Consider the following 12,612-nt stretch of genomic DNA (forward strand, 5'->3'; position numbering starts at 1 on the left):
TGGAGAAGTTACTGTGTGGTATGATGTGATCCATCATCCATCCATCATCCATCCATCATTTATCATCCATCCATCCATCATCCATCTTCTTCCTCTTATCCGGGGTCGGGTCATGGAGGCAGCAGATGAAGCAGATCATTCCAGACATTCCTCCTCCCAGCAACATTTTCCAGCTCTTCCTGGAGGATCCCGAGGTGTTCCCAGGTCAGATGAGATATATAATCCCTCCAGAGGGTTCTGGTTCTACCCCGGGGTCTCCTCCCAGAAGGACGTGTTCAGAAAAATCTCCAAAGGAATTCTCCTTGGAGGATCAGAATCAGATGTCCAAACCACCTCCACTGGTTCCTTCAGAGGTGAAGGATCAGTAGCTCTACTCTGAGCTCCCTCCAGATGTCTGATCTTCTCCTCCTATCTCTAAGGCTGAGCCCAGACACCCTACAGAGGAAGCTCATTTCAGACACTTGTATCCACGATGTCATTCTTTGGGTCACTACCCAGAGCTCATGACCATAGGTGAGGGTTGGAACGTAGATGAATGGCAAACTGAGATCTTCTCCTTGAGGCTCAGCTCCTCTTTACCACGATGGTTCAACGCCTTCATTACTGATGACGCTGCACCAATCCTCCTGTCCATCTCTAGCTCCATTTTCCATCACTGGTAAACAAGATCCTGAAATACTTGAACTCCTTTCACGGCTGCAGGTCTGATGATACAACTATGACAGTCTGTCTGTGTCTGTATGTGTGTCTGTGTGTGTGTCTGTGTGTGTTACTGTGTTATTGTGTTGTTGTGTGTCAGTATGTGTGTCTGTGTGTGTCTGTGCTCACCACAGTGTGTTTCGTCGCTCCAGTCGTCACAGTCGTTGTATCCGTTACACACCAGTTTCTGAGGGACACAGATCCCCGTTGCACACAGGAAGTGGTCTTTCCCGCCACACACGGCTGCCGTCCAATGGGAGAGAGGGAAGGGCTGTGATGTCATCATGACATGTGACCAGTTTAAAAGACATTCTGTGTGTGTGTGTGTGTGTGTTTGAACTCACAGGGTTTCCCTTTGATCTGCCGCGGTGTGTAGCAGACAGGAAGTGATGAAGAGGAAGAAGATGGTGATGGTGATGGTGATGGTGATGATGAAGATGGTGATGGTGATGATGATGATGATGATGATGATGACAGTGGTGGTGATGAAGGTCCAGATGGCGGCAGGCCGGTGGTGGCGTTGCTGAACTGGGAGCAGCGCAGGAAGTCGGGCCAGGAGGCGTTGAACATCTGGAGGACGGGCTCACAGCCTTCCCTCGCCGCCTCACAGAACGACGCACAAGGTAACACAACCTTCCTAAACACACACACACACACACACACACACACACACACACACACACACAGCTGAAGTTCATGTGCAGGAGCAGACCTGTTGTTGTTGTTATTGTTGCGTTGTAGTTGTTGTGTTGTCTGTTGTTATTTTGTTATTATTGTGCTGTTATTGTGTTGTTGCTGCGTTGTAGTTGTTGAGTTTTTTTGTCTGTTGTTGTGTTGTTGTTCTTGTTGTTCTTGTGCTGTTATTGTGTTGTATTGCTATTGTATTGTTGTGTTGTTGTTGTGTTGTAGTTGTTGTTGTTTTCTCTGTTGTTGGGTTATTGTTGTTGTTGTGTTGTATTTCTTGTGTTGTTATAATGCTGTTTGTTGTTGTGTTGTAGGGGTTGTAGTTGTTTGTTGCTGTTGTTATTTTGTTGTTGTGTTGTAGTTGTTGTTTTCTCTGTTGTTGTGTTATTGTTGTTGTTGCTGTGTTGTAGTTTTTGTGTTGTTGTTGTTGTTATAGTGCTGTTTGTTGTGTCGTAAACATCCTACATTTCCCAGAATGCTTTGAATGACCATTAGCATTAGCACTACCTAGCAATGACTAGCATGAGCTCAGTAAACTGGGAGACAGAGTTTTAGACTGGTTATATACTAGTCTTATACTGGTTAGACTGACTGATGGCTGAGTGTGCGTTCAGTGTAGGTGTGAACACTCTGAAGAGGCTTTTCTGTACCTGAGGTGTGTGTCGTCAGCAGCGATACACTCGGGCAGCGCCAGCGAGCAGCCAAACAGCATGATGTGTCTGTAGCAGGAGAGTCTGCTGAGGTAGCTGAAGAATCTGCAAGACAAACATCAGGGTTCAGGAGATTCTACTGAAGAATCTGCAAGACAAACATCAGGGTTCAGGAGATTCTACGGAAGAACCTGCAAGACAAACACCAGGGTTCAGGAGATTCTACTGAAGAGCCTGTAAGACAAACACCAGGATTCAGGAGAATCTATTGAAAAACCTGTAAGACAAACATCAGGGTTCTGGAGAATCTTTTGAAGAACCTGCAAGACAAGCACCAGGGTTCAGGAGAATCTACTTAGGAACCTGCAGAATCTATTGAAGAACCTGCAAGACAAACACCACGGTTCAGTCTGACGATACTCAGCATTTTTCAGTCACTGACAGATTGAACTTCGCTTCAACTCTTGAACTTCCATCTGGACTTCCTGTTTGGTCCTCATCTCTCTGAACATCTAAAGTGTTTATCTGCTGCATTGATGAAGTTCTGAGGCTTTAAAGTGATAAATCTGGACCCACCTCTATGGACTTCAAAGACCTGGAATGTTCTAAAAGAGACTAAACTTAAAGACTGGAAGCAGGAAAGGAGAACGTCCCCTGGATCAAGTTCTACAGTAGACCTACCGACAACTGGAGAAATATCTAGAGTAGGGCTACCGACAACTGGAGAAAGTTCTAGAGTAGACCTACAGACAAATGGAGAAAGTTCTAGAGTAGACCTACCGACAACTGGAGAAAGTTCTAGAGCAGACCTACCGACAAGTGGAGAAAGTTCTAGAGTAGACCTACCGACAAGTGGAGAAAGTTCTAGAGTAGACCTACTGACAACTGGAGAAAGTTCTAGAGTAGACCTACCGACAAGTGGAGAAAGTTCTAGAGTAGACCTACCGACAAGTGGAGAAAGTTCTAGAGTAGACCCACCGACAAGTGGAGAAAGTTCTAGAGTAGACCTAAAAACAACTGGAGAAAATTCTAGAGTAGACCTACCAACAACTGGAGAAAGTTCTAGAGTAGACCTACTGACAACTGAAGAAAGTTCTAGAGTAGACCTACCGACAACTGGGGAAAGTTCTGGAGTAGACCTACCAACAACTGGAGAAAGTTCTAGAGTAGACCTACCGACAACTGGAGAAAGTTCTGGAGTGGACCTACCGACAACTGGAGAAAGTTCGAGAGTAGACCTACCGACAGCTCAAGAAAGTTCTAGAGTAGACCTACCAACAACTGGAGAAAGTTCTAGAGTAGACCTACCGACAACTGTAGAATGTTCTAGAGTAGACCTACCAACAACTCTGGAGTCTGGAGTCACTTTGAGAAGGTTTTAGTAATTTTGGACGAGTTTGGAATCACTTTTGTCAGGGACCTGGAATGTTCTAAGTGAGACTAAACCTAAAACTGGAAGCAAGACAGAAGAACGTCCCCTGGAGAAAGTTCTGGAGTAGACCTACCGACAACGATAGGTCTACTCTAGAACGTTCTCCTTGAGATGTTCTGCTCTAAGGACTACAAGGACCTGGAAGTCTAGAAATATTCCCAGTATGAAGGTAGAACTCTGATCATTAATAAAGTTACTGAAAATGAAGAACCAGATGGTTCCCAGCAGGTTCTGAGGATGTTCTGAGGAGGAACTTGCTCCAGATTGCATGGTTTCCTGTGGAATGATCCTCCATCAGGCTGCATGTTTCTGACTGATGAATATCTCTGCGTGAACATGGACGTGTGATGGTTTGAGAAGGTCTTCTGAGAGAGGCGTGAAGCCTTGGGAACAGTAAAGTGTGAATGTGTTGCTAGGTAACGTCTGTGGCAGAAACATGCGGCAGAGTAAACAGGCCGTCAGCTGCAGCGTCGCATTTCAGCGGCTTCAGTTTCAGCTGACGGAGTGTCCAGATCTGAAGCAGCTGAAGTGTTTGACTGCCCTGATCTCTGCCAGGTTCTCCTGGTTCAGTCCACGAAATGTCCTCGTGTCTCAATGTTCTTGATTTGTGTTGTTCTTTAGTCTTGTTTGTGAAGTTTTGTGTCATTTTTGTCATTTTGTGTCTCATTCTTGTTGTTTTGTGTCATTTTTGTCATTTTGTGTCTCATTTTTGTTGTTTTGTCTTGTTTTTGTGATTTTGTCTCATTTTTGTCGTTTTGTCTCTTTTTCTTGTCGTTTTTTGTCTTGTTTTTGTGGTTTCTTGTCCTGTTTTTGATATTTTTTGTCTCATTCTTTTGTGTCCCGTTTTGTCATTTTGTGTCTTTTTATTGTTGTTTTACGTGTAATTTTTGTCATATTGTGTCTCGTTTTTCTCATTTCATGTCTTTTTCTTGTCATTTTGTGTTCTACTTGTCATGTTGTGCCTCGTTTTCATCGTTTTGTCTAAATTTTGTCATTTTTTTCTCGTTTTTTCATTTTCTCTTTTTCTTGTCATTTTTTGTCTCGTTTTTGTCGTTTTGTGTCGTTTTTGTGATTTTGTTTCTCCTTTTTGTCGTTTTGTGTCATTTTTGTCATTTTATGTCTCGTTTTGTCATTTTATGTCTCATTTTTGTCATTTTGTGTCTTGTTTTTGTGGTTTCTTGTCTTGTTTTTGATATTTTTTGTCTCATTCTTGTTATGTGTTCCGTTTTGTCATTTTGTGTCTTTTTATTTTTGTTTTCTATGTAATTTTTGTCACATTGTGTCTCGTTTTTGTCATTTCACACCTTTTTCTTGTCATTTTTATCTCGCTTTTGTCATTTCGTCTCTACTTTTTGTCATTTTGTTTCTTGTTTTTTTTTGTTTCATCTTGTTTTTGTCATTTTTTTCTCATTTTGTCATTTTGTGTCTCATTTATTATGCCTTTTGTCCTGTTTTGTAGTTTTTTGTCTTTTTTCATTTTTTGTCTCATTTTTTTATCATTTTGTGTCTGTTTCTTGTCGTTTTGGTTAAATTGAAGTAATTTCCTGTCTCTTTGGGGTGGTTTTATCTCTTGATACTGTAGATATTTTTCTACTTCCTGTCCAGAAACACTGCCTGCAGTTCAACCTGAACTCTCTGAATGCTTGTCCATCGGCAGGTTGAACCTCCAGCGGTCATTTTGGTAACTCCTTCATGAAGCTAACGTGTTAGCGCTGATGGCCTTCTGGGTGTTTGGTTACCGTAGCAACATGTCGACCTCGGAGCTCTTCACCACAGCGACGGAGGACGACAGCCAGGTCTGGTTGTAGGGCAGCATGTGACACTGAGGCTCCACGATCAGCTGACAGCGACCTGCAGACAGACGATAGCTTAGCTCTGCCCACCACGGCTCTGATTAGTGTAGTCAGACCGTTCTACACGGCGCTGTGCAGAACGCTCTGATTTATTCATGAGAATGTCAAACACAGAGCCTTTAGAAGGAGCAGCCAATCAGAGTCAGGCTGGGGGGGACTAAATCAGACCATTCTACAGTAAAATAATGACAGCTGTGATGTGGGTGGAGCAAAATAAGACCATTCTACAGTAAACAAAGACAGATCTGATGTGGGCAGAGCTAAATCAGACCATTCTACAGTAGAATAAAGACAGATCTGATGTGAGGCTGCTTTTCTTCTGTGTTAAAGCTAACGTGGAGCTAATATTATCATCTTTTGACTAACAGTAGCAGCTAATGTCATGTTCTTTAGGTTAACAGTAGCAGCTAATATTATCGTCTTTAGGCTAACAGTAGCAGCTAATGTCATCTTCTTTAGGCTAACAGTAGCAGCTAATATTATTGTCTTTAGGCTAACAGTAGCAGCTGATGTCATCTTCTTTAGGCTACCAGTAGCAGCTAATGTCATCTTCTTTAGGCTAACAGTCGCAGCTAATGTCATCTTCTTTAGGCTAACAGTAGCAGCTAATATTATTGTCTTTAGGCTAACAGTAGCAGCTGATGTCATCTTCTTTAGGCTACCAGTAGCAGCAAATGTTATCTTCTTTAGGCTAACAGTCGCAGCTAATACTATCCTCTTTAGGCTACAGTAGCAGCGAATATTATCTGCTTTAGGCTAACAATTGCAGCTAACATTATCTTCTTTCGGCTAACAGTAGCAGCTAACATTATCTTCATTAGGCTAACAGTAGCAGCTAATATTATCTTCTTTAGGCTAATACTAGCAGCTAATGTCATTTTCTTTAGGCTAACAATAGCAGCTAATATTGTCTTCTTTAGGCTAACATTAGCAGCTGTGTTTAATGTGATGTAAAATGTAGTGATTAACTGGGCTAGAAAAACTAAATATTGTGTAGGTAATGTTTAAAAAACCCTTTAAATAACAGAAAAACAACCAAAGATTCATCAGTTAAAGTTCCTCTGATTGAACAGAAGACAATCATTGATTCAACATGATCCCACCAGAAGGTGAATCTTCTCCAGTTTGGGTTTAGAACGTTGCTAAAGAACCGTAAACTGTTCTGTGGAGGTTACAGTTGGTCAGGTGACCACCCTCCATCCAATCAGAGCGCAGGACAGAAAGGAGCTGATTAACATTCACTTCGACTACAGAGAGGAGAGACGAGGAGAATCCAAAATAGAAACACACCATTTATCATCACACACACACACACACACACACACACACACACAGACAATATGCACACACAGTAATACACACTGACACACAAACACACACACACACACACACACACATACACACACACACAGTAATACACACACATAGTAATACACACTGACACACAAACACACACACAGAAAAACACACACACAGTAACACACACATTCTGTCCATCAGGTCATCAGAGGACAGTAGATCTGGATGCAGCTCAGACTGATGGACCTCAGCAACGACAATCAGACTACAGTGTTTGACAACAGGAAGGACACAACAACAACACACAGGAAGGACACAATAACAACAACAACAACACACAGGAAGGACACAACAACAACACCACACAGGAAGGACACAATAACAACAACAACAACACCACACAGGAAGGACACAATAACAACAACAACAACACACAGGAAGGACACAACAACAACACACAGGTAGGACACAATAACAACAACAACACCACACAGGAAGGACACAACAATAACACACAGGAAGGACACAACAACAACACACAGGTAGGACACAATAACAACAACAACAACACACAGGAAGGACACAACAATAACACACAGGAAGGACACAACAACAACACACAGGTAGGACACAATAACAACAACAACACCACACAGGAAGGACACAACAATAACACACAGGAAGGACACAACAACAACACACAGGTAGGACACAATAACAACAACAACAACACACAGGAAGGACACAACAATAACACACAGGAAGGACACAACAACACCACACAGGAAGGACACAATAACAACAACAACAACACACAGGAAGGACACAACAACAACACCACACAGGAAGGACACAACAATAACACACAGGAAGGACACAACAACACACAGGTAGGACACAATAACAACAACAACAACACACAGGTAGGACACAACAACAACACACAGGAAGGACACAACAACACCACACAGGAAGGACACAATAACAACAACAACAACAACACACAGGTAGGACACAATAACAACAACAACAACAACACACAGGAAGGACACAATAACAACAACAACAACAACACACAGGTAGGACACAATAACAACAACAACAACACACAGGAAGGACACAACAATAACACACAGGAAGGACACAACAACAACACACAGTAAGGACACAACAACAACAACACAGGTAAGACACAATAACAATAACAACACACAGGAAGGACACAACAACACACAGGAAGGACACAACAACAACAACAACACACAGTAAGGACACAACAACAACAACACACAGGTAAGACACAATAACAATAACAACACACAGGAAGGACACAACAACACACAGGAAGGAAACAACAACAACAACACACAGGAAGGACACAACAACAACAACACACAGGAAGGACACAATAACACACAGAAGGACACACACTGTGAGGATTGTAGTTTTTTGCTGCATCATGAGGACTACATTTCCCAACATGCTGTGTGTTCCACAGTGTACCTGTGTCAGGTGTCAAAGTCGTGCCAGTCGGCCAGGCGGTGCTCAGTGATGTCACGGCCACCAGCCAATCGGGAGGCTTGGTATGTGGCTGAGTGGGCGGGGCCTGAGAGGAGGAAACGGGAGGTCCGGCTGTGGTCTGGCTTCGGTCCGCCGTGAACAACGTGACGTTTTCAGCCTCAAACCAGGAAGAGGAGGGGTCCCTTGTGCTGTTGTCATGGTAACCATGGTCGCTGTCGGCAATTGGCTCAGGGGAGGGCAGGGGGCGGAGTCAGAGAGGTTACGGCCAAAAATACCTGATGAGAAAAATACAGGTAGAAACAACAGCAGCTGGATTAAATCTGAACAGAAAAGATCTGCAAAGACAGAATTTAAAGAAAAAACAACAACAAAGAGCCACAAAACAACAACAGAGACATTAAACAAAGAACACTAAACAACAACAAATAGCCACAAAACAACAAGATACAAAACAACAACAAAGAGACATTAAACAACAAGATACAAAACAACAACAAAGAGCCACAAAACAACAAGATAGAAAAAACAACAAACAACACTAAACAACAACACAGAGCAACAAAACAACAAGATACAAAACAACAAAGAACACTAAACAACAACACAGAGCAAAAAAAACAACAAGATACAAAACAACAACAAAGAACATTAAACAACAACAAAGAGCCACAAAACAAGAAGATAAAAAACAACAAATAGACACTAAACAACAACAAAGACAAACTTAACAATAAAGAAACATTAAACAACAAGATACAAAACAACAACAAAGAGACACAAAACAAGATACACAAAACACCAAAATGCAAAATAACAACAAAAAGACATTAAACAACAACAAAGAACACTAAACAACAAATAGCCACAAAACAACAAGATACAAAACAATAACAGAGACATTAAACAACAAAATACAAAACAACAACAAAGAGCCACAAAACAACAAGATACAAAACAACAAACAACACTAAACAACAACACAGAGAAACAAAACAAGATACAAAACAACAACAACAAAGAACACTAAACAACAACACAGAGCAAAAAACAAGATAAAAACAACAACAAATAGACACTAAACAACAACAAAGGCAAACTTAACAACAACAAAGAAACATTAAACAACAAGATACAAAACAACAACAAAGAGACACAAAACAACAACAAAGATACGCAAAACACCAAAATGCAAAACAACAAAAAAAGAGACATCAAACAACAACAATGAGACACAAAACAACCACACAGAGACACAAAACAACCACAAAGAGACACAAATCAATTACAGAATCACGATACAACAAGATATAAAACAACAATAATTGTAAAACAACAATAAAGAGAAACAAAACAACAATAAATGCAAAACAACAACAAAGAGACACAAAACAACGAGATGCAAAACAACAACAAAAAGACACAAAACAACAACAAAGACACGCAAAACAACAACAAAGAGACATAAAACAACCACAAAGAGACATACAATAACAAAAAGATACAAAACAACAAAATCCAAAACAACAAAGACACACAAAACAACAAGACACAAAACAGCAACAACAAAATGCAAAACAACTGCAAAGAAACACAAAATAACAACAGACACAAAACAATGACAAGATAAAAACAACAATGAGATGCAAAACAACAATATTCAAAACAACAACAAAGAGACACAAAATAACAGCAAAGAGACAAAACAACAAAAACGAGATGCAAAAAAACAACAAAAAGACACAAAACAACAGCAAAGAGACAAAATAACAACAAAGAGAAGCAAACAACAACAAAGACACACAATACAACAAGAAGATACAAAACAACAAAAAGACAGAAAATGACAACAAAGAGACACAAATGTTTGCTACGCTGCCACCAGAGGCTATTATTTTGAAGTGTCAGGAAGTGTTTGTGGTGATCAGGCTGTGGAACGTGGAGCTGATCTTTTAGAACCGTTCTGAACCTCTGAAGCTCTGTCTGAACAAACGGCGAGTTCCCCTCCTCTTCCATCTGACAGATCTGGTTACCATGGTGATCCATCTACAGTTCCTGTCTGTTGTATTTTTGGTGAAAATGTGAAAACAAGCTGAGGCTGGCATGTTCCACTGAGTCACTGGCTACACCTCCACATTCAGAAAGTTCAGCCGAGAACATGAACCAAAATATCCACAAACAACCTCCGTCTTCACTAAATACAGGACCAGAGACACCTCAGGGACATTCATGATGGTCAGGACACAAACGTTCCACTGTCTAAAGAGAAGGAAGCTCAAAAACAAACCTCACATCTGAGCTGCTAGTGTTAGCTTAGCATAACAGCTAGCAGCATGTCACTGTGGGTGAACTGACACGCCATGTTCACAAAGAATACAATTTAGTTTATTTATTTAGGCTAATGTAGCAGCTAATGTTATGCTGTTAAAGCTAATGCAGCAGCGAATGTTGTCTTATTTAGGCTAATTTAGCAGCTAACAGTACTTTTCACAGTCTAATTTAGCAGCTAACGGTACCTTTGACAAGCTAATGTAGCAGCTAAGGGTACCTTGTTTAGGAAAGCTTTGCTATCTTGTTTGGACTAATGGAGTCGCCAACAACATCTTGTTTAGGCTAACAGTAGCAGCTAATGTTATGAGTGTGTATGTTTGTGTGTATATTTATATAGCGTATTGTGTACATAGAGTGCAATAGTATATACAAACCCAATTCCAATCAAGTTGGGACGTTGTGTTAAACATAAATAAAAAAACAGAATACAATGATTTGCAAATCATGTTCAACCTATATTTCTTTGAATACACGACAAAGACAAGATATTTAATGTTCAAGCTTTATTGTTTTTAGCAAATAATCTTTAATGTAGAATTTTATGCCTACAACATGTTCCAAAAAAGCTGGGACAGGTGGTAAAAAAGACTGAGAAAGTTGAGGAATGCTCATCAAACACCTGTTTGGGACATAACACAGGTGAACAGGCTAATTGGGAACAGGTGGGTGCCATGCTTGGGTATGAAAGGAGCTTCCCTGAATTGCTCAGTCATTCACAAGCAAAGATGGGGCGAGGTTCACCTCTTTGTGAACAAGTGCGTGAGAAAATAGTCAAACAGTTTAAGGACAATGTTCCTCAACGTACAATTGCAAGGAATTTAGGGATTTCATCATCTACGGTCCATAATATCAAAAAGTTCAGAGAATCTGCAGAAATCACTGCATGTAAGCGGCAAGGCCGAAAACCAACACTGAATGCCAGTGACCTTCCATCCCTCAGGCAGCGCTGCATCAAACACTGACATCAGTGTGTAAAGGACATCAGCACATGGGCTCAGGAACACTTCAGAAAACCACTGTCAGTAAATACAGTTCGGCGCTACATCCGTAAGTGCAACTTAAAACTACTATGCAAAGCAAAAGCCATTTATCAACAACATCCAGAAACGCCGCCGGCTTCTCTGGGCCCGAGCTCATCTAAGATGGACTGATGCAAAGTGGAAAAGTTTTCTGTGGTCTGACGAGTCCACATTTCAAATTGTTTTTGGAAATTGTGGACGTCGTGTCCTCCAGGCCAAAGAGGTAAAGAACCATCCAGACTGTTACGGATGCAAAGTTCAAAAGCCAGCATCTGTGATGGTATGGGGCTGTCTTAGTGCCAATGGCATGGGTAACCTATACATCTGTGATGGTATGGGGCTGTCTTAGTGCCAATGGCATGGGTAACTTACACCTCTGTGATGGTATGGGGCCGTCTTAGTGCCAATGGCATGGGTAACCTATACATCTGTGATGGTATGGGGCCGTCTTAGTGCCAATGGCATGGGTAACTTACACCTCTGTGATGGTATGGGGCCGTCTTAGTGCCAATGGCATGGGTAACCTATACATCTGTGATGGTATGGGGCTGTCTTAGTGCCAATGGCATGGGTAACTTACACCTCTGTGATGGTATGGGGCCGTCTTAGTGCCAATGGCATGGGTAACCTATACATCTGTGATGGTATGGGGCTGTCTTAGTGCCAATGGCATGAGTAAGTTACACATCTGTGATGGTATGGGGCTGTCTTAGTGCCAATGGCATGGGTAACCTATATATCTGTGATGGTATGGGGCTGTCTTAGTGCCAATGGCATGGGTAACCTATATATCTGTGATGGTATGGGGCTGTCTTAGTGCCAATGGCATGGGTAACTTACATTTGTGATGGTATGGGGCTGTCTTAGTGCCAATGGCATGGGTAACTTACACCTCTGTGATGGTATGGGGCTGTCTTAGTGCCAATGGCATGGGTAACTTACATCTCTGTGAAGGCACCATTAATGCTGAAAGGTACAGGTTTTGGAGAAACATGCTGCCATCCAAGCAACGTCTTTTTAATAGATGCCCCTGCTTATTTCAGCAAGACAATGCCAAACCACATTCTGCATGTGTGTGATGTGTTGCAACAGCTTGGCTTTGTAGTAAAAGAGTGCAAGTACTAGAC

At 41.5% G+C, this 12,612-nt stretch overlaps 1 protein-coding gene across 1 annotated transcript in view; it reads right to left on the minus strand.

Moving 5' to 3' along the window:
- The window catches only part of corin (corin, serine peptidase), a 36,314-nt gene that overhangs the window by 19,778 nt on the left and 3,924 nt on the right, over window positions 1–12,612 (minus strand). Inside the window, 6 exon segments of the mRNA XM_051944362.1 lie at window positions 829–942; window positions 1,044–1,336; window positions 2,034–2,138; window positions 5,205–5,316; window positions 8,121–8,381; window positions 8,384–8,413. Coding sequence (XP_051800322.1) covers window positions 829–942; window positions 1,044–1,336; window positions 2,034–2,138; window positions 5,205–5,316; window positions 8,121–8,381; window positions 8,384–8,413 — 915 coding nt within the window.

The sequence above is a fragment of the Acanthochromis polyacanthus genome, chromosome 24 (assembly GCF_021347895.1).
Source record: "Acanthochromis polyacanthus isolate Apoly-LR-REF ecotype Palm Island chromosome 24, KAUST_Apoly_ChrSc, whole genome shotgun sequence".
NCBI classification, from domain to species: Eukaryota; Metazoa; Chordata; class Actinopteri; family Pomacentridae; genus Acanthochromis; species Acanthochromis polyacanthus.